The sequence below is a fragment of the Ambystoma mexicanum genome, chromosome 9 (assembly GCF_040938575.1).
Source record: "Ambystoma mexicanum isolate Mex_15411 chromosome 9, UKY_AmexF1_1, whole genome shotgun sequence".
NCBI lineage: Eukaryota > Metazoa > Chordata > Amphibia > Caudata > Ambystomatidae > Ambystoma > Ambystoma mexicanum.
The window spans coordinates 889,501,850-889,524,409 of NC_090931.1; the positions used below are offsets into that span (position 1 = coordinate 889,501,850).

The following is a 22,560-nucleotide window of genomic DNA, read 5'->3' on the forward strand; positions in this document are numbered from 1 at the left end:
GCTAAGTATTGATTGGTGGGTCTGGTGCACATCATCCTTAAGGATGGGGAAGCGCCTGCATGGGTCCGCCCATGCATCCGTTAATTAAGAAGAAGAAGATGATATCTGAAAGATGCAGGCCCATTGTGGCGCCAGACAGATCGTCTGTGCTGCCTCCACAGCTCCATTCAGTGGGCTTTCCAAGTGTGGAGGGTGCAGGAAACTGCACACTGAGAAAGAGGCTGCGTGTACAGCCACAGAGCCATCGGACACCTGGACTGCAAAAGGGAAATCAGATAAAGTCAAGCCATGCGTAACTTTGAAGCAGAGGAGTAGGTGCTTACCATTGGGACGGCTCCTCCCACACATCTGCGGAAGCCCCGTTCATCACTACAATCGGGATGCAGGAGGTGGAGTTAGTGCCATTTTTGGGATCTCAAAGTGGCATTGATAGAATTGGGGCCAAATTTCACAATGTCACATGCAAGGTAGAACACATTCAGTTGCTGCTCACCTATCGCCCCTAAAAGCAGTCCACCACCCTGCAGCACTTCTTATTACAGGCGCATGGAAATTTGACGAAATTACCCCATTTTACTGAACTACATTGGCTTCCTCGCCAGGCTAGGATACTGTTCAAGACAGCATGAATCATCTACAAAGCAGTCACGAGTCGCACACCAGCGTACCTCGCGCAGCAAATCGCGAAGCGTCTTGAATCACAACTCGTGCGCAAAGAGAGGACCCGCAAACGCTCCTTTTCTTGTCATGCATCCACCCTCTGGAATGCGACCCTACTGTCAGCTCGGTATGCTCCCACAATTATCCAATTTTGCAAATCTCTCAAAACATGGCTCTTTCAACAACACCTTGACAAGGACTCATTCCAATTGATGCGCATACCGATGCACAGACCTCACAGTACTGCGCTACTGTTAAAAGATGCCAGCCCAAATGCTGGCTACACACACTCGCTACAGCGCTCCGCTGCTCTTGAGCTAGGTCCGCACTTTAAACAATAACATCAAAAATAAAATTGCAACTTGACAGCCATGGTAAGCATCTAGATTGTGCATTGAAAAGTCGGTCTGGTATCGAAGATGGGTTTGGCCATGCCATGGACTCAGTTGAAAAAACTAAGTCCAAGCCAGAATCAGTCGTTGCTAAAGATAAAGAACTAGAGGTCAGGGCAATTTCCTGTAGCACCAGCGTCCTGGGGGTGCCTGACTAGTGCGACACCAGGAACCGGATGGTTTTTGTGGAGTCCTTGCTATTGAAGGTCTTTGTTAAAACTCAGGTTTCTCCTGCATTTGTGGTGGAGCCGGCCGACAACAGATGCATAGCTAGGAAAGAAGGGATTGCGTCCTTTCCGGGAGAATGATCTGTAGTACGAGATGGAGCTCAAAGCCACATGATCATCCTTCCTGGCTGCCAAGAATGCCGTTAGAGAAGAACATGTCAGAGACTCAATGTTCTTGGCAGCTAAGCTTCAGCAGGTCGAGGAGGGTAAAGCCAATTTCTTTCAATCTGTGGCATCAGGGATAGCCTGGAGGAGGTGGGGGGGGAGTAAGGGGAAAAACATGGTGGAATGGCAGAACCTCACATCTCTCATTGCATGGACTGATGGCTCTGTCCCCAAGGCATGTTCATAACATGCTTGAATTCATGTACGAAATAAGGTGTGCATGCATGTTCATTGTGATTTCTACATGGGGTCTTTCGTGGTTTCTCAGGGAGACCTCCGGTATTAACCTTAAATCGCAATATCAATCAGTAGTTAGACTTTTATCAGAGAGATGGACAGGCAAGGGGAGTTGGCCTGCGTGGGTCTGGTTAGTGGGTGTTACAAGAATGAACGGCAGCCCGTACTAGGATATGCAGAAGAGCTTCTAATGTTCAATGGGAAAAGCCCAAGAGACTCAAGGAGGAGACACCACTGTCTTTTACAAGTGTCTGTCGATGGTTGCGGGAAAGGGTGAGGGATCAGAGTCTCATCTGATGGACTTTTGGAAACCCAAACTACCCAGGAAAGCTGGATAGGCTGTGCTATCTGGAGCCATCTATGGGAAATGTTGCTCTGCCGAAGGAGACAGATTTAGCAAGCACAGACCATGAAGGAACCGTCTACTGAAAGTGGGGATGCCAGAGGTAGTACTCACCTTGAACTTCACACTCAAAGGGATTGCCATCTTAATTGACAGATATCTATATTTCAAATTGGACAGGTTTATTGACGACCCAACGGACGGGTGTTAACTAGTGACACTTGCACTCGGCTCTGGAAATTTAACCCTGATAAATGTGTGTAGTCCAAGTGTAGACTCCCCACACTTCCATGAAACAGTTGCCAAAAACGACAAGAGCGTCATGAAACACATGTCGTCTAAAGAGTGGATTTCAATACCACACTCTGTATAGATTGGTATAGGTTTTACTATAGAGCAAAACACTTGTCTATATTAGCCCAAACAATAATACAAGTCTCAGAGAAGCAAAATGTACTGGGGCCCTAAGGTTGGAACTGACCTTGCTACGCTCTGTTTTTTGTTGTGATGACCTTATTGTTGATGCAAGGTCACAGGATGCGTTTTGAGGTGAAGCCAACACCTCTTTTGTTTGTTTAAAAAAGGGGTTTTCCTGGATACCTTGCAGTTGAGTTTTTTTTTTTTACTTAAAATAGATTTTTCACGCTGTTTTGCGTTTGGTGATAAGTGCAAGATTTTATTCATCAGATTATTTGTGGTGTGAACTCATGGTCCCAATTAAGGTCAGCCGACACGTGTTTCAACCCATAGGTCTTTATCAAGGCTTGAATACAGTGTTTTGTGGCGTCGATACGTTCTCGGGCCAAATCGACCGAGGACATATCGACGCCACAAGACACTGTAGTCAAGCCTTGATAAAGACCCACAGGTCGAAACACGTGTTGGCTGACGTTAAATCGGACCATGACCCCACACCACAAGTAATCTGATTAATAAAATCTTGCACTTATCGCCAAAAGCAAAACAATGTGGAAAATCTATTTTCTGTAAAAACACTCAACTGCGATGTATCCAGGAAAACCCCTTTTTCAAGTCTCAGAGAAGCATAGCACACTATCAAGAATCCACATGCTTTTTAATGACCAAAGGTGTGTTCTATTGAGAGGGAAAGCATCATCATTATCTTCCTACGCCCTCCCAGGCCATATACGCAAACACTGGGGCTGGAAGACATTCAAGGAGGAGTGTATTACGTGTGCTCTCTTTAAATCATCCCATCAAGAGGCCATCTCAGACCTCTTTACATGGTATGTGGGGTCAGTGGATTCAGCGGTAAACACCTCAGGGACATATAAGGTGTTCACACAAGGGGACTGTACATCTAAAAAGGAGGGGGTCCTGAAGACTCTGAGGCATGCCCTTGATGGCCTAGAAACTAAGCTGGATGGACTGCAGTTGCCATTTGAAGCATAAAGTTGTAACACCCTCCTGGGATATTTGGGGAAAACGTGAAGATTTTAAAAAAACAGCTAAATGAGAGTTCAAAATCACAGGCCAGAAAGAAGCTATGAGACAATATGGGGAGGGGCAGAGGCCAGAAAGAATGTTGTGGATTATGAAAAGGAGTAATTCGACAAGCAGATAGTGGTGCTAGAGGATAGAAGTGAACAACACCCAAAACGAAAGATCAGTGGGACTGTCAGGTAGCTCTATGATAACTTGCATCATTCCAAGTTGCGGGAATGGTAATGAAGAGGACAGACCATATGCAGACAGTCACCTTAGCTTGGCTGTAGGGAACGAGCAGAGAAACCATTAACAAACTCATAGAAAGGCAGGTCAGACCCTGCGATTGATAGCTTTGCCAATGGCAAGTCCCCAGCCCAGGTGGGCTATCCTTTGAATTTTGAAAAAGCTTTCAACAGCCTTCTGATTCCACATCTACTGTCAATCTATATAGAAATGATAGGGGATGGAATCTATATATATATAACGCTTAGGTATGTTTCTGTACTCAGATTATACAATGCATCAGTGGTAGGCTGCCCGCTGCTGTCCAAATGGCAAAGTGCACCTCTGTGTGCCCTTGCAATTTAACAAAAGCAATCATTTTAACAAACAGAAGGAGCACGGTTCTACATGGTCACCTTCACCTTCCACTATCGCAAGCATTCAGAATAATTTCCAGTTACTTCTTTCCATCCCCATTTCTCTTCACACAGGGCAGGGCGGTTCCAGTCTCAATTAACAGTTAATTACTGGCTCAATGTTTCAGTCTCTAAAGAGCAAAATGCTGTAGGACGAATGCCTCCCCACGAGCTAAAATTTAAAGATGATGCTGTAATTATGCTAATTTGCAATCTTATGCCATCACTGAGACTCTGCAATGGAACAAGGTTGACAATTACCTGTCTACAAAGACAGATCATGAAGGCCTATGTAATCGATGGAACTTTGATACTGTTTTTATACTGCGCATACATCTCATGCTATTTGATACAAATGTGCCTTTCAAATTCAAAAGAAGACAGTTACCTATACGTTTAGCCTTTTCAACTACCGTTAATAAGTCACAGGGGCCTATGCCCCCTTCCTGGAAGCGATCAGTGATAATTCTGATATTTAAGAAGGGGGACAGAAGTGACCCTAGGAATTACCAACCGATATTGACCTTTAAGATTTGCTAGAGGGAACCGCCAGTACTAGCAGAATCCACCAGGGAGAATCTGGTTTCATGAGTCAACGTGGATCATACAATTATCGCTAACCTATGCCTCTAAAGGTCCTCCGGGAAGAAAGTGATTCTATTCTTTGCCACTCCACCTGTTACAGCAAGTGGCAGCTGTTTACTTGTAGCAAACATCGCTTTATGGCTGACCCAGTTGTAATAGCTATAAGCTGAATGCTGAAAAGGCTTTTCGATTGAATCAAGTGGCCGTTTCTATCTGCGATCCTGCGAAGGACGGGTAGAGGTGAGAGGATCGTGTCTATCATTTGCCTGCTGTTCTTGGGCCTGGTGACCTGTGTGTCACCACTAGAACTGCTTGAAAGATATTGCTTTCTATGACATGAGGGTGGAGACCTACAGCAAACTGGTGATGCTCCTGGCCAGGCCCCAAGGCCGTTGGATGCACTACCGGTAGAAGTTAGGGCAGATGGGATGGCATGCGACATCAGGTCACTCACACCCGCCTGCGTGCTCCATTGGTCGTGAGGAAGCCAACGCCAATGATGTCAGACGTCTGCTTAACTCCAAGTCTGTGCTTTAATGTAAGGTCACTGTTATATTTATTTCCTCTGACTGTTTCGTAGTGAGTACAAGGGATTTTGCTTTTTGCTTTCCCATCGTGCAACCTTAAATGTTTTGTAGCATTAAAGAAATTGATAAAAATGTTGAAAACAAATAAAAGGCTTTGATAAGTACTGCAGTAATTGTCAGTGGTGTTGCCCCATGTCCATCTTTTATGAATGCCAACGGGGGAGTTCTGGAGGTCAGAGGAGAAAGCCTCCTTGCAGAGAGTTTATCGGATTAGCGCAAGGCCAGTGGTCCATTTGCTTTGCTGCTGGAGAAAACCTTTAGAAATGCTGAAGCCAAACCTTCCGTACTACAGGGGGCGGGGCTTGTAGTGCCATGCTCCTCTCAGCAATGATAACTTGTCACTCACCTCGGGACAGGGTCTGAGGCATTGTCACTTTCTCTGTGTCCTGGTCGCCTTTCACCGTGGGCTGGTCGCCTTTCTCCGTGGCGTGGCCATCTTTGTCCGGAGAGGCCCCATCTGCTCCTGGCTGTTTCTTGGGCTTCCTCATTGCGGCTTCTCCCAGTGCAGCTGCCATGAGGAGGCAGCAGAGTGTGAGTGTGAGCTGCATGGCTTCCCTGGGGAGAAAGACAGGTTGTCAGCGAATGAAGCCATGAAAACAAGGTGCGTGTGGCTCCCATGGAAGGGAACACGGGGGCCAGCACGGGGTGCGCGACTCCTAAGGAGGGGAACACAGGGGGCCAGCACGGGATGCGCGACTCCTAAGGAGGGGAACACAGGGGGCCAGCACGGGATGCGCGACTCCTAAGGAGGGGAACACTGGGGGCCAGCACGGGATGCGCGACTCCTAAGGAAGGGAACACAGGGGGCCAGCACGGGATGCGCGACTCCTAAGGAGGGGAACACTGGGGGCCAGCACGGGATGCGCGACTCCTAAGGAGGGGAACACAGGGGGCCAGCACGGGATGCGCGACTCCTAAGGACAGGAACACTGGGTGGCAGCGAGGGCTGTGTGGCTCCTATGAATAGGAGCGGTGGGTGCCAGTGAAAGCTGGGTGACTCACAGGTAGAGGTGCATAGGGTGCCAGTGTGGGCCATATGGCGTCTATGGATAAGAGCAGTGGGTGCCAGTGAAAGCTGTGTGACTCATAGGTAGAGGTGCATGGGTGCCTGTAAGGGCTGTGCGACTCCTAAGGAGGGGAACACAGGGGGCCAGCACGCGATGCGTGACTCCTAAGGAGGGGAACACATAGCACAGGGGGCCAGCACGGGATGCGCGACTCCTAAGGAGGGGAACACATAGCACAGGGGGCCAGCACGGGATGCGCGACTCCTAAGGAGGGGAACACAGGGCACAGGGGGCCAGCACGGGATGCGCGACTCCTAAGGAGGGGAACATAGGGGGCCAGAACGGGATGCGCGACTCCTAAGGAGGGGAACACAGGGTGCCAGCACGGGATGCGCGACTCCTAAGGAGGGGAACACAGGGGGCCAGCATGGGATGCGCGACTCCTAAGGAGGGGAACACAGGGGGCCATCACGGGATGCGTGACTCCTAAGGAGGGGAACACAGGGGGCCAGCACGGGATGAGCGACTCCTAAGGACAGGAACACTGGGTGGCAGCGAGGGCTGTGAGGCTCCTATGAATAGGAGCGGTGGGTGCCAGTGAAAGCTGGGTGACTCACAGGTAGAGGTGCATAGGGTGCCAGTGTGGGCCATATGGCGTCTATGGATAAGAGCAGTGGGTGCCAGTGAAAGCTGTGTGACTCATAGGTAGAGGTGCATAGGGTGCCTGTAAGGGCTGTGCGACTCCCAGGGAGAGGAACACAGAATGCAGTGCATTATTCCACGTTGTCCACAGTGGCCCTCCAAAAAAGATGTGGCATGCTCACTTCTGAAAAAAAGGAATGCTACCATCAACTCCTTAACAAATATTGATTTATTTATTTGCATTTATAAAGTGCTCAGACAGCCCGGGGGCATCGAGGCACTATTACAGGAATATGTCTCTTAGTTGCGTATTTATAATGCACTCAATACGTGCCTTCTGCAACAGTGGTTTGCAAGAAACATGAAGTTGCAGGTCAGTTAGCAGGTGGCCCTTGACTGAATTGAGAACTAGGTATTTTCAGAAGACCCTTGCCATCAAAGCACTGGTGTTATCAATTACCAACTATAACAACAGCTCCTTCCTCAGCATGCCGGACTACCTCCACTACTAGCCCACCCACTCTGGTGGTTATCCTCTTGACCTTGTTTTTCTCTCTAATTCACTCTCCTTCTCTGACCTCTCCATTGACCCCCCCCCCTCTCTCTGATTACGCCATTATTCACTTTAACATCTCGGTCCCTCCATCTTCTACTCCTCATCCCCCCTCTTCAATGACTAAGGAATTCAGGTAGGACTTGCTTGCCCCATACCTTGATCATGTGAGGATCTTTTCCTGTCTCTTCCCCCTATCTCTTCCCCCTATTCATGGCTCTTCCAATGATTCTGCTTGCACTTATGACTCCATTTGACCAGCCGTATCCAGCTCGCACATTCACAGCTTCCTATTCCTATCCTAAGCCTTGGATCACCTCTGAAATTCAGACCTCCAAAACAAAAATCTGACATAATCTTCAACCCTGGCCCCAATTACGGACACCTACCCTACTCCGAGCCTATAAAAATGCCCTTGCTGCCCTAACCTTCTGCACTGAACTCTGCCAACTCCTCCTTCTTCACCAACCTAATCTCCTCCCTTCACACAATCACAAACTTTCATCTACCCTCCAATCTTTGCTCACACCTCCCTTCCAAGCCAATTTCCATTGCATCCCCCCTTTCTGCTAATTACTTTTCTCTCTACTTTTCCTCTAGAATCTCTAAAATATGTGCCCACCACCTCTTCCCCTACCTCTTCTACTCTCGCATTTTTCTCGCTTACATTTCCTATCGAATTAACACCCATCCTTCGCAGTGCCAACTCCTCTTGCGCTCCTTTCAACCCTTTTGCTCCCCAAATGGTTAACAATTTAGTCTCAATCACTTGCCCATATCTCTCTGAGCTTTAACCTCTCCCTCTCTCTCTCTCTCTCCCTCTCTCTCTCTCTCTCTCTCTCTCTTTCTCTCCCCCCCTGCCGGACTCTTCCCTGCCTTCTTCAAATCTGCAACTGTTTACCCCCATTAAAGAAATCCTCTGCTGACCCAAATGTCCCAGCAAACTATCTCCTAGTTTCTCTCCTTCCCCATTATTCAAAAGTCCTCGAGAGCGTGGTCTTTGGCCGGATCACCAAGTACCTTGAGGATAATGGCTTTGGAGATCAACTTCAATCTGGCTTCCGTAGTAAGCACTCCACTGAGACTGCACTAATGCATGTGTCCACCTTTCTCTCTAATGCTCGCCACTCCAAACTCTCTTTTGTACTCATACTTTTGGGCCTTTCTGCCTCTTTCTACACTGTCAACCAATCCCCCTTCTCACTCTCCAGGACCTTGGGTTTTTGCAAATCTGCTCTTGCCTGGATTGCCTCCTATTGGGAAGGTTGATCCTTTAAAATCTCTTGGAACTCGCAAACCTCTAACTCCACCCCCCTCTCTATCACCATCCCTCAAGGATCAGTCCTTGGGCCTGCTCTCTTCACCCTCTACACCTCTGCCCTAGTAAATGTATCTTATCCTTTGCCTTTCACTATCGCCTTTTTACTGATGACATTGAAATATTCCTCTTTCCTTCCTCCACCCCAGGCATCTCGGAACGGATTATGAACTGTCTCACTGCAATTCGTCACTGGATGACTCTCTGCTGCTGCATGCGGAACTCTTCAAAGACAGAGGTCATCTTTCGCCTGACTTCCAATGCCATCCCTCCCCTCATCTCTCCTATCTCTTTTCCGTCTAACCTTATTGCTCCCTCAACCAAGGCTCGCAAACTTGGGGTCTACTTCCATAGATACCTGACTGCAACAATTCATCACTACCACCGCCTCTGCTGCTCGTATTAACCTCAACATTCAGAAAATCGGTCCTTTTCTTACTGACCATTCCACAAAAACTCTAATCATCTGCTCTCGTGCTCAGCGAACTTGACAACTGCTCAAGCCTACTCTTTGACCTTCTTCCCTCTAGACAAAGTCCTCAGCGTTGCTACCCACACTCTCTACAACCTACCCAGCTCAGCGAACTTGACAACTGCTCAAGCCTACTGCGTATGCTTCCTCTCTACGCCTTCCTCCCTCTAGACAAAGTCCTCAGCTTTGCTGCCCACACTCTACAACCTACCCAGATGCCCCCCCACTTCCACCTACCAACAACATGCTGGTGACCCTCCATGCACAACCACTCTATTTTCAAGTTCCTGCTCCTTGTCTACAAAGCTGCCAATGGCCTTGCTCCTCAGCACCTGTCTGATTGTATCTCCGTTTATTCACTATCTCCATCTCTCCGATCCTGCTCTGCACTCAACCTCACTGTCCCCTACCCTCTCTGTGCCATCTCTCGTTTCCGATCTTTCTCCCTACTAGCCCTTCTCCCCTGTCTGCAACCCACTTCCCGTAACAATCAAAGCTAGTCCAATTCTGGATCTCTTCAAAGCACGACTAAAACTTAATTTACTTACTAGAGCAGGAGTGCACCTCTGCCGTCTCCCCTATCCTCCCCCACCCGACCCCACCACTGCCCCCAGTGATGTTTAATAACAATTATGTATATTTAAATAGTGCTCCTCTTTAGTTTGAAGCACTCGCCCCTTAGCTTAATATTACCTTTGTAAGTCCCCTGTTTTCTCCTATGTATATTTTTCCTGGTTCTTTTGTTTTGTCCCTGGTATATCGCCCGCTTTTTTACAGCCTCATGGATTGGCCGTCCACTTGTTTCCATCATTGTGCTATTGTACAGGCACCCTTCGTGGGAATGTCTTCAACATCTGTTATCGTAATTTCTGTCTAAAGGGACATACCAGTTTTTCAATTAAAGTCAATTATGACTGCAAATTCCTCAAGAAGGAGCTTCAATGGATACAGAGCACAGCAGTAACACCATTGCTCAGACTCGGCAGGCAGGAACACGCAACTCCAGCACTAAGAACTCTCCACGCGCTTGCGGTTAAGATTCTAATCCACTTGAAAGCCCTCTGCATTGCTCACATAGCTCTTCAGGGCTGCAGAGCCAAGTTCATTCCAGCAAAGGTCAACCCATATCAACCAAGAAAGATGCTAAAATCCAGCCAGGAGATACTTCTGGAGGCCTTGTTCTACACCAGAGAGAGATAGAGGGGATCGGCCTTCTCCAACATGGTGTTCAGACGCTGAAATATTCCACCCAAGGAAGTCTGCACAAACCAAAACCACCCTAGATTCAGGAAACCCCGAAAGGTCTAGCTTTTGAACACCCAACCAATTAAGAAATCACACTGCAGCAGGAAGCCCATTGGCATTTTAAGGCAACCAACAACCCAGCCCTGAGGACAAGGCAGCTACCCACCTTTTGAGTCTTGATGAACTTTCAAGAGAATGCCATGGCAGCTTCCCCTATGCCACTATGTAACTTGCATGGCACTGCGACTGTCGCTCCTGGCTGCCCACAGTACAGAAAGAGCTCACTCAGTCACACCGTGATGGATGCCACTCGTATCCCGGGAGACTCAATACTTGTTTTAAACCAATTTGAACAAAAGGAAGGGTTGGAAGAAATTCGAACATTCCCTCCCTTCATTTTCGAATTCACAAAAATGGATTAAACTCAGCTCCAGCGAATCAGCATATAGGATGTGCTATCACCCTCCCGATGAGCCACCAAATGTAGGTGGCGAAACTCACGTTGAGGACTTACCTAAACTCAACATAACATACCTCAAGCTGCGAGTATCACGCGGACCTTAAAATACCTCAAGCTGCGAGGATGCCACGGGCCTTAACATACCTCAAGCTGCGAGGATGCCACGGGCCTTAACATACCTCGAGCTGTGAGGATGCTACGGACCTTAACATACATCAAGCTGCGAGTATCCCGCGGGCCTTAACATACCTCAAGCTGCGAGTATCACGCGGGCCTTAACATACCTCAAGCTGTGAGTATCCCGCGGGCCTTGGCGCTGCCAGACACGGGTTTTATATGTTGCCAGCAGGTGCACCGCCACTATTCCAGGGGTGCGTTTGCCGCTTTCCATGGCACCTGCAATACTAGCGCTGCCTCGTGCCTTAGGGACTGGATTCAGGTGTCGCCGCCTGAGCGGTGGGAATTGCTCGCAGAAAAACAGGAAATGCCTGTCAGTTTCCTCGCCCATTTCACAAAGTTGGCCTATTTCGGTATTACCCGCCTTCCATGTCCTCGTGAGTCCTGCAGGCTTAAGGGGACCCCTTCTAAACTCTAGATAACGGCACCTCACGCAAGCTGGGCTAATGGCATCGAGGGGCCCCTCGGACCCAAAGCCCCCCTTAACCTCCGACAGGAGCACCTGGATTCTTGTAGAATGTCGTCTGTACACCTTGTCCTTGATGCTGTGGCCAGTAGATTGGGCGCAGCCCCCATTCCCGGCAGTTGGAGCCGCCCGTAGGCTCCTCCGACCCCCTCCTGGGCAAGAAGATGACCCCATGCGCCCCTACAGCCTTCAAGACCCTGTGTTGTCCACAACCTATCGGAGTGCAGTGCTGGTCTGGCCGGGACCTGCTCTGCTATTGGGCAGAGGTGAGCCCGGGGTAAACGCAGCGACTTTTAGGAACACATTTTCTGGCACCGTGAGTTTTGTAGCTTTAACATGACTCCATACATCGGCCCCATATAGTGCAGAGGGGATGGCCTGTTTCTTACAAAGCTCAAGGGCGGGGGAGAACACCCCCCCCCCACCCCACTCCACCACAAGGGTTATGAAACAGCATTATATAAAGATCATGTTGATTAAATATATAAATAAAAACATGGCTATCGTCCCTTTCTCCGTTGATATTCGTGTACATATCACCTTTCCCAGTGTAGGTGTGAGATTGCGTTTGAAGATGTGAACTTTGCTATTTCTCAACGTGTGTCTTAGCTTCTGCCTAAGGAACATGCCTCGCAGCAATGCAAGTCTTTAGGGCTCCTTGCTTCGTCCATCTTGTGTAACTGAGGCCCCGCGGCCGCTCGTGAAGCAGGAGCCGGGCAGCAGCTCGCGGGGCCCGTGCGTGGCTCCCCTCTGTTCTCTGGGGGAGGCCGCCTCATGGCTCGGGGGTCAGAACCGGGGACGGTTTGAAAAAGTGAAAAGCATAGAAATGAAACACGGGTGCTGAAAGAAAGGCCCGCACGCACTTCTGAACTAAGGAGATGCACGTGCCGGGCTGGGGTGTTGCTGGGTTTGTCAACCAAGATCTGGGGCTACGATAATGTCGGGACTGTCGGGACACGGGGCAAGCTAGTCTTTTGGTTGTAGCCCTGAGCTTCTATCGCCCCACGCCCCCCCGCCCCTCAGCCCGCCAACGCCTCTGGCGCCGCGTAAACCTCATTTAACATGTCAATACTATAGGCGTTACTGGCTAGGGTTTCAAAAGAACTATTCTTCATGCTGCGCGTGAAGTGGCCAGCAGAGGGCAGCAGCTGCACGGGGGACCAGGTGCCTCCACGTCTAAGTCCAGGTTCAGAAAACTGTCGGGTGCGTTTAGTCCGTATTCCAGGCGAGCTATGTGTATGGAGGGAGAAAAGTGTGCACGTGAGGACCGCATAACTTCGGGGGGGGGGATGCTGGGGGCGAAGGGCTCCTCAGAGAACACTGCTCACTACCATTGCATTGGCACACATGCCTCCCCTACAATGCGCTCTCCCCCTGTGGACCTTGCACGCTATTCCAACCCCCCACCGCCATCGCTCCTGCACCTCCCCGACTACCCCATGCTCCCCGTGCCTGCATGCCCCGCCCCGTAGCGCACGTTCCCTGCACACCCCAGTCTCTCACGCACCGCGCTGTCTTCCGATGCAGCCCGCGCTTTCCTCTTGTCTCTGCCCTGCACTTTTCTACTCAACTCCTCGCCAGGGCTCCAGTACAGGGTGCACGCGGGTGGACGCGGGTGGACGGAGTCCCCCCACTTTTTTCAGAGGGCACCTTGATATGCACATTTCTGGTGACACCGCAATCAATTGCTATCTTAATGAGTGCCCCACTTGTGTTTTAAGGACTTGACCTCTGCTCCTCGCTCTCCAGCCTCTCTATCAGTCCTGCCTGGCAGTTGGGGCCTTCCTGTGCCAGTGACCGCGCATTCGTGGACTGCTGCAGCCCTTTATCTCCCCGAGCGGAACCCCTTATTTTACCTGTACACTCCTTGGAAGGCTCTCCCTGTATTTTCGCCCCCATTTGCTTTCAACACGTTGCGGCTGCTTCCCACTACACCCGCACTCCTACCCTACTAAGCCCCAAACCGCGGTGTGACGTCGCTGTTTGCCTGGACCGTATGTCATTTTTTTTCTACCTGTGCGCCCATGCTATTTGTAGGGAAGGGCACGGGGGACAGCCTGGCCAAGGGGCATCCCCGACTCCTCACACGTGAAGCCCTGGACTTGGGCTTCTACGTTGGGGTGTTGGCATTCTTTTGCAAAGGGGAAGTTCATCAAATGGCCCGACGCCCATACCATCCACCCACAGGGTCCAACGTAGCGCGTAGGTGCCTGTAGTGATCACGGAGATATGCTATAGGGCAATCAACTGTGCGTTATTTATTTATTTATTTTTTTAAATATTTTTTTATTGTATTTAACTGTATTTGAGTTTTTAGAAAAAGACGTTAATTATTGAAGAAACCACAGGACCACCACGCAGCTCTCTCCCCCGACAACGCCTCACAGAGTGTGGAACCTTGGACATAGATAAACGTGCACCAAGGTTCCATTACACCCACCCCACCATGCCAAAACAACACGGACACGGAAGAAAAGCAAGAAACGGGAAGAAGGGAAAGAACGGGGAAACATCTTCAAAACAAAAAAACAATGCCAACAGGAAACAACGGGTACACACTGATCTACATAAAAACGTACAATGCTGCAATGCAACGTGTACCTGTGTGAACAGCAGGGTGGCACAGAGCAGTTAAGCCGCCCAGACACCACATCTCCCTGCTAACCACACACACTTCACGTCCCCTGTCCGCTCACAAGACTTACCCACACACGCAGCAACCCATCACACAACCACGCCACACCTCCCTGCTAACCACACACACTACACGTCCCCTGTCCGCTCACAACACTTGCCCACACACGCCGCATCCGATCACACAACCACGCCACACCTCTCTGCTAACCACACACACTGCACGTCCCCTGTCCGCTCACAGCACTTACCCACACACGCCGCAACCCATCACACAACCACGCCACACCTCCCTGCTAACCACACACACTGCACGTCCCCTGTCCGCTCACAAGACTTACCCACACACGCCGCAACCCCCACCACCACCCGACGCAAACCCCACCACCACCCGACGCAGACCCCACCACCACCCGACGCAGATCCCAGCACCAGAGGCAACCCCACCACCACGCAAGGCAGACCCCACCACCCGAGGCAACCCAACCCCAGCACCCGAGGCAACCCCAGCACCCGAGGCAACCCCACCACCCGAGGCAACCCAACCCCACCACCCGAGGCAACCCAACCCCACCACCCGAGGCAACCCCACCGCCACCCGAGGCAACCCCACCGCCACCCGAGGCAACCCCACCACCCGAGGCAACGCAGCCCCTGCCACCCGAGGCAACCCCACTGCCACCCGAGGCAACCCCACCACCCGAGGCAACCCAACCCCAGCACCCGAGGCAACCCCCGCCACCCTAGGCAACCCCACGACCACCCAACGCAGACCCCAGCACCCGAGGCAACCCCACCGCCACCCGAGGCAACCCCACCGCCACCCGAGGCAACCCAACCCCAGCACCCGAGGCAACCCCACCACCCGAGGCAACCCAACCCCAGCACCCGAGGCATGACCCCCACCACCCGAGGCAACCCCACCACCACCCGACGCAGACCCCAGCACCCGAGGCAACCCCACCGCCACCCGAGGCAACCCCACCACCCGAGGCAACCCAACCCCACCACCCGAGGCAGACCCACCACCCGAGGCAACCCCACCACCCGAGGCAGACCCACCACCCGAGGCAACCCCACCACCACCCGAGGCAGACCCACCACCCGAGGCAGACCCACCACCACCCGAGGCAGATCCACCACCCGAGGCAACCCCAGCACCACCCGAGGCAGACCCACCACCACCCGGCTTCATTTCAGGTGTGGCGTGGTTGTGTGATGGGTAAGTCTTGTGAGCGGACAGGGGTCGTGCAGTGTGTGTGGTTAGCAGGGAGGTGTGGCGTGGTTGTGTGATGGGTTGCAGCTGTGTGGGTAAGTGTTGTGAGCGGACAGGGGATGTGCAGTGTGTGTGGTTAGCAGAGAGGTGTGGCGTGTTTGTGTGATGGGATGCAGCGTGTGTGGGTAAGTGTTGTGAGCAGACAGGGGACGTGCAGTGTGTGTGGTTAGCAGGGAGGTGTGGCGTGTTTGTGTGATGGGTTGCGGCGTGTGTGGGTAAGTGCTGTGAGCGGACAGGGGACGTGTAGTGTGTGTGGTTAGCAGGGAGGTGTGGCGTGTTTGTGTGATGGGTTGCGGCGTGTGTGGGTAAGTCTTGTGAGCGGACAGGGGACGTGCAGTGTGTGTGGTTAGCAGGGAGGTGTGGCGTGTTTGTGTGATGGGTAAGTCTTGTGAGCGGACAGGGGACGTGCAGTGTGTGTGGTTAGCAGGGAGGTGTGGCGTGGTTGTGTGATGGGATGCGGCGTGTGTGGGTAAGTGTTGTGAGCGGACAGGGGACGTGTAGTGTGTGTGGTTAGCAGGGAGGTGTGGCATGGTTGTGTGATGGGATGCGGCGTGTGTGGGTAAGTGTTGTGAGAGGACAGGGGACGTGCAGTGTGTGTGGTTAGCAGGGAGGTGTGGCGTGGTTGTGTGATGGGATGCGGCGTGTGTGGGTAAGTGCTGTGAGCGGACGGGACGTGCAGTGTGTGTAGTTAGCAGGGAGGTGTGGCGTGGTTGTGTGATGGGTTGCGGCGTGTGTGGGTAAGTGCTGTGAGCGGACAGGGGACGTGTAGTGTGTGTGGTTAGCAGGGAGGTGTGGCGTGGTTGTGTGATGGGATGCGGCGTGTGTGGGTAAGTGTTGTGAGCGGACAGGGGACGTGTAGTGTGTGTGGTTAGCAGGGAGGTGTGGCGTGGTTGTGTGATGGGATGCGGCGTGTGTGGGTAAGTGCTGTGAACGGACAGGGGACGTGCAGTGTGTGTGGTTAGCAGGGAGGTGTGGCGTGGTTGTGTGATGGGTTGCGGCGTGTGTGGGTAAGTCTTGTGAGCGGACAGGGGACGTGCAGTGTGTGTGGTTAGCAGGGAGGTTTGGCGTGTTTGTGTGATGGGTTGCGGCGTGTGTGGGTAAGTCTTGTGAGCGGACAGGGGACGTGCAGTGTGTGTGGTTAGCAGGGAGGTGTGGCGTGGTTGTGTGATGGGTTGCGGCGTGTGTGGGTAAGTGCTGTGAGCGGACAGGGGACGTGCAGTGTGTGTGGTTAGCAGAGAGGTGTGGCGTGGTTTTGTGATCGGATGCGGCGTGTGTGGGCAAGTGTTGTGAGCGGACAGGGGACGTGTAGTGTGTGTGGTTAGCAGGGAGGTGTGGCGTGGTTGTGTGATGGGTTGCGGCGTGTGTGGGTAAGTGCTGTGAGCGGACAGGGGACTTGCAGTGTGTGTGGTTAGCAGAGAGGTGTGGCGTGGTTGCGTGATCGGATGCGGCGTGTGTGGGCAAGTGTTGTGAGCGGACAGGGGACGTGTAGTGTGTGTGGTTAGCAGGGAGGTGTGGCGTGGTTGTGTGATGGGTTGCGGCGTGTGTGGGTAAGTCTTGTGAGCGGACAGGGGACGTGAAGTGTGTGTGGTTAGCAGGGAGATGTGGTGTCTGGGCGGCTTAACTGCTCTGTGCCACCCTGCTGTTCACACGGGTACACGTTGCATTGCAGCATTGTACGTTTTTATGTAGATCAGTGTGTACCCGTTGTTTCCTGTTGGCATTGTTTTTTTGTTTTGAAGATGTTTCCCCGTTCTTTCCCTTCTTCCCGTTTCTTGCTTTTCTTCCGTGTCCGTGTTGTTTTGGCATGGTGGGGTGGGTGTAATGGAACCTTGGTGCACGTTTATCTATGTCCAAGGTTCCACACTCTGTGAGGCGTTGTCGGGGGAGAGAGCTGCGTGGTGGTCCTGTGGTTTCTTCAATAATTAACGTCTTTTTCTAAAAACTCAAATACAGTTAAATACAATAAAAAAATATAAAAAAAAAAAATAACGCACAGTTGATTGCCCTATAGCATGTCTCCGTGATCACTACAGGCACCTACGCGCTACGTTGGACCCTGTGGGTGGATGGTATGGGCGTCGGGCCATTTGATGAACTTCCCCTTTGCAAAAGAATGCCAACACCCCAACGTAGAAGCCCAAGTCCAGGGCTTCACGTGTGAGGAGTCGGGGATGCCCCTTGGCCAGGCTGTACCCCCGTGCCCTTCCCTACAAATAGCATGGGCGCACAGGTAGAAAAAAAATGACATACGGTCCAGGCAAACAGCGACGTCACACCGCGGTTTGGGGCTTAGTAGGGTAGGAGTGCGGGTGTAGTGGGAAGCAGCCGCAACGTGTTGAAAGCAAATGGGGGCGAAAATACAGGGAGAGCCTTCCAAAGAGTGTACAGGTAAAATAAGGGGTTCTGCTCGGGGAGATAAAGGGCTGCAGCAGTCCACGAATGCGCGGTCACTGGCACAGGAAGGCCCCAACTGCCAGGCAGGACTGATAGAGAGGCTGGAGAGCGAGGAGCAGAGGTCAAGTCCTTAAAACACAAGTGGGGCACTCATTAAGATAGCAATTGATTGCGGTGTCACCAGAAATGTGCATATCAAGGTGCCCTCTGAAAAAAGTGGGGGGACTCCGTCCACCCGCGTGTACCCTGTACTCGAGCCCTGGCGAGGAGTTGAGTAGAAAAGTGCAGGGGAGAGACAAGAGGAAAGCGCGGGCTGCATCGGAAGACAGCGCGGTGCAGGAGAGAATGGGGTGTGCAGGGAACGTGCGCTACGGGGCGGGGCATGCAGGCACGGGGAGCATGGGGTAGTCGGGGAGGTGCAGGAGCGATGGCGGTGGGGGGTTGGAATAGCGTGCAAGGTCCACAGGGGGAGAGCGCATTGTAGGGGAGGCATGTGTGCCAATGCAATGGTAGTGAGCAGTGTTCTCTGAGGAGCCCTTCGCCCCCAGCATCCCCCCCCCGAAGTTATGCGGTCCTCACGTGCACACTTTTCTCCCTCCATACACATAGCTCGCCTGGAATACGGACTAAACGCACCCGACAGTTTTCTGAACCTGGACTTAGACGTGGAGGCACCTGGTCCCCCGTGCAGCTGCTGCCCTCTGCTGGCCACTACACGCGCAGCATGATGAATAGCTCACAAGACTTACCCATCACACAACCACGCCACACCTGAAATGAAGCCGGAACTCCCGCCTCCACCACACCAACACCAATCGCTCTCTCCCCTTCCTCACCCTCACCAGGGATTTCAAACGGAACATCACAAACCTCGTTTGGCACCACTGGACTGGGACCAGCCCCCCCCCCCCCTTCAGTACCACACCCCCCCCTTTTACTCCACCGTCATCCAGTACCACACACCCTGCACCTACCACCACCGCCACACGGGGATGCATGTACGCAATGGCCCCTTTGGGTACTTACCTGCACCCCATCACCAACCGACACACGGGGGGACTTCCTTCCTAGCTGCCCCTCTCTTGCCCTGCACGTACCCTTTCCAAAACTTCCACCATGTCCATCTCAGAAACAACACCACCATCCGACGCCGCAACTCTCGATTTGGAAGGGTTTCCTAAGGGACAGGGGTTCCCCCAGAAATGTTATTAGCCTCTAGGCACCCCTTTAGGCGTCCACCATCCAGGCTGCTGGTAGGAGGAGGCCCACTCGCCTAAGGGGGTCTTGTCTCCACGATTAATGCGACACACTCTTCTTAATATCGTTTGGTTGCAGCCTATTTTAGCCCCAAATCGTGCTGTGGTGTCCGTCTTTGCCTAAGAATCTAGTTGGGTCCAAATGCCTGTAATAAAGGGTTCTGGAGGCGACGGGGAGCAGAGCCTAGCCCCTGCCCCAGGGAATCGAGGCTTCATCGACGCGGAGTCCGTGACACTAGCCCACCCATGCGCGCAGACACTGCAGGCCCGGTGCCACCGGCCTGAAGCCCAGAGCCGGTGGCACGCATGGGTTTAAACTTTAAGAGGAGATACAGACGGTCCGTGCCAGGGTGCTACCTCCTGCACCCCCCCTCCCCCGATACATGCAAAGGACCGCATCAGAGTGCCCCCTTCCAAGCTCCCGTTTCCCTCAAAATCCCCCCTCACAGGAAGTTAGGGGCTTAGTGCTCTCCTCTCGCGGGGCTCGCCCCATAGCAGCCAGTGCTCTGGCAGTGACGCACTTTACAGTAGTCCCAAAAAACACGAGGCCGCGCATGCCCCGGGCGCCCAGCCCCCGCGGGTGGTCGAGGGGATGTCCAGGGGGTTACGAGGCTCTTGGGTCTGCGTCGGGTGGTGGGGTTGCCTCGGGTGGGGGGGTCTGCCTCGGGTGGTGGTGGGGTTGCCTCGGGTGGCGGGGGTTGCCTCGGGTGCTGGGGTTGGGTTGCCTCGGGTGGTGGGGTTGGGTTGCCTCGGGTGGTGGGGTCTGCCTCGGGTGGTGGGGTCTGCCTCGGGTGGTGGTGGGTCTGCCTCGGGTGGTGGTGGGTCTGCCTCGGGTGGTGGTGGGTCTGCCTCGGGTGGTGGTGGGTCTGCCTCGGGTGGTGGTGGGGTTGCCTCGGGTGGTGGGTGTGCCTCGGGTGGTGGGGTTGGGTTGCCTCGGGTGGTGGGGTTGCCTCGGGTGGCGGTGTGGTTGCCTCGGGTGCTGGGGTCTGCGTCGGGTGGTGGTGGGTTGCCTCGGGTGGTGGGGGTCATGCCTCGGGTGCTGGGGTTGGGTTGCCTCGGGTGGTGGGGTTGCCTCGGGTGCTAGGGTTGGGTTGCCTCGGGTGGCGGTGGGGTTGCCTCGGGTGCTGGGGTCTGCGTTGGGTGGTCGTGGGGTTGCCTAGGGTGGCGGGGGTTGCCTCGGGTGCTGGGGTTGGGTTGCCTCGGGTGGTGGGGTTGCCTCGGGTGGCGGTGGGGTTGCCTCGGGTGGCAGGGGTTGCGTTGCCTCGGGTGGTGGGGTTGCCTCGGGTGGCGGTGGGGTTGCCTCGGGTGGTGGTGGGGTTGCCTCGGGTGGTGGGGTTGGGTTGCCTCGGGTGGTGGGGTTGGGTTGCCTTGGGTGCTGGGGTTGCCTCGGGTGCTGGGGTTGGGTTGCCTCGGGTGGTGGGGTCTGCCTCGCGTGGTGGTGGGGTTGCCTCTGGTGCTGGGATCTGCGTCGGGTGGTGGTGGGGTCTGCGTCGGGTGGTGGTGGGGTCTGCATCGGGTGCTGGGGTCTGCCCCAGGTGCTGGGGTCTGCCTCGGGTGCTGGGGTCTGCCTAGCGTGGTGGTGGGGTCTGCGTCGGGTGGTGGTGGGGTTGCCTCGGGTGGCGGAGGTTGGGTTGCCTCGGGTGCTGGGTTCTGCCTCGCGTGGTAGTGGGGTTGCCTCGGGTGTTGGGGTCTGCGTCGGGTGGTGGTGGGGTTGCCTCGGGTGGCGGGGATTGTCTCGGGTGGTGGGGTTGGGTTGCCTCGGGTGCTGGGGTTGGGTTGCCTCGGGTGCTGGGGTTGCCTCGGGTGGCGGAGGTTGGGTTGCCTCGGGTGCTGGGGTCTGCCTCGCGTGGTGGTGGGGTTGCCTCGGGTGCTGGGGTCTGCGTCGGGTGGTGGTGGTGGTGGGGTTGCCTCGGGTGGCGGGGGTTGCCTCTGGTGCTGGGGTTGGGTTGCCTCGGGTGCTGGGGTCTGCGTCGGGTGGTGGTGGGGTTGCCTCGGGTGGCGGGGGTTGCCACGGGTGGTGGGGTTGGGTTGCCTCGGGTGGTGGGGTTGGGTTGCCTCGGGTGCTGGGGTTGGGTTGCCTCCGGTGGTGGGGTTGCCTCGGGTGCTGGGGTTGGGTTGCCTCGGGTGGTGAGGTTGCCTCAGGTGGCGGGGTTTATATATGTGCATAGCTGGTAGCTTTGGAGACTATTATGTATTGGTCCAAGGTCTCCGACTAGGAGAAGCAGTTTGTTGGGGGTTGTGCTGAGATCTCATTTTGGCACTATGTTATGGACTATTTGCATAGTGCTCGTGTTGGCCACAGACGGCTTCTAAGCACTGAAAGACATTGTTTTTTTCGCGGTGTACTTATAAGCAAGTAAACCAATCTATATGCTGTGTCTGATATAGACGCCGAAGTACTTTGAGCGGGCGGTCTTTTGGGGGCTTCACGGGGGTCTTTTGCGCACGTGGAAGGGGTCTCTATGTAGGGCTTCATGGGGGCCCGCTGTGGCTCAGCGATGGCCTCTTGCGCACTTTGCCGGGTCTCTCAAATGTGAATGAGGGTTTAATGCACTGGAGCTATGAAACCCCCTCCGTGCCGTCTTGGGGGTCGGGTGGCGAGGCGGCATAAAGCCGAACCCCGAAAGGGTCTTGAGTATTGCATTCCCTGTGCGGGAGCACCGCATCGTACTACGAAGTTACTCCCACTAGGCTTCAAACTCACTCCGCTGCTCTCCCTTAGCTTGGCGCGCACCCAGGGCGCTGGTGTGACTAGAAGCTACACCAGGGAGCCCCTTTTTAGTTCAAACATCGACCCTTTACGTAACACACACAAAAATACAGCGCCGCTTCAAGGCGCTTACATCTCCTGCAGCATTACTAGCAATGGTGCGGCCCTCGGGTGACTACGCCAGCCCCCCTGAGGCACACACGCCTCCTTATTAGCGCGGGGCCTACACGCACTGCTCTGTCTCGGTGGCGGCGGCGGGGAGTGGGCCGTCCTTACCTGCGGTGTTCTGGGGGTGCTGCTGAGTGCAGAGGGGCTTCCTGTCCCGGTGTGTCGCTCGGCTACCGGCGCCCGGCCGCTCTTTATACCCTGCGCTGCCCGAAAGCCCGCGTCAGCCTTCACTCCCGGACATCCTGCTCCTGGCCGGGCCCACCTCCGAGCCCAGCGCCCGGCCTGGATCAGAAGCGGGTAAACAGCCTCACCCCCTCTCCCCCGCCCCCAAATCTGTGCCATTTGGGCTGCACACCTGCGCCTGGGCGCGCTCTCCCGGAAGGGGCCCGTGTGTGCAGAGGCACGCCCGGTGCCCGTGTTTGCCCTGCACCCGACCCGCGCTGCACTCTGTGGAGATGTGTCTCCAGGGCATTGGCTCCCCCCACCTATCAGCCCCGCC

The 22,560-nt window shown here is 53.9% G+C and overlaps 1 protein-coding gene across 1 annotated transcript in view; it reads right to left on the reverse strand.

The window, feature by feature from the left end:
• The window catches only part of LOC138488743 (anterior gradient protein 2-like), an 83,099-nt gene extending 60,799 nt beyond the window's left edge, over positions 1-22,300 (reverse strand). Inside the window, exons 1-2 of the mRNA XM_069616011.1 lie at positions 22,170-22,300; positions 5,630-5,838 (exon numbers count right to left, since the gene is read on the reverse strand). Of these exons, the coding sequence (XP_069472112.1) occupies positions 5,630-5,831 (202 nt within the window). The 5' untranslated portion in view covers positions 5,832-5,838; positions 22,170-22,300. The remainder of the gene's footprint in view (positions 1-5,629; positions 5,839-22,169) is intronic.
• Positions 22,301-22,560: the final 260 nt, after the last annotated feature.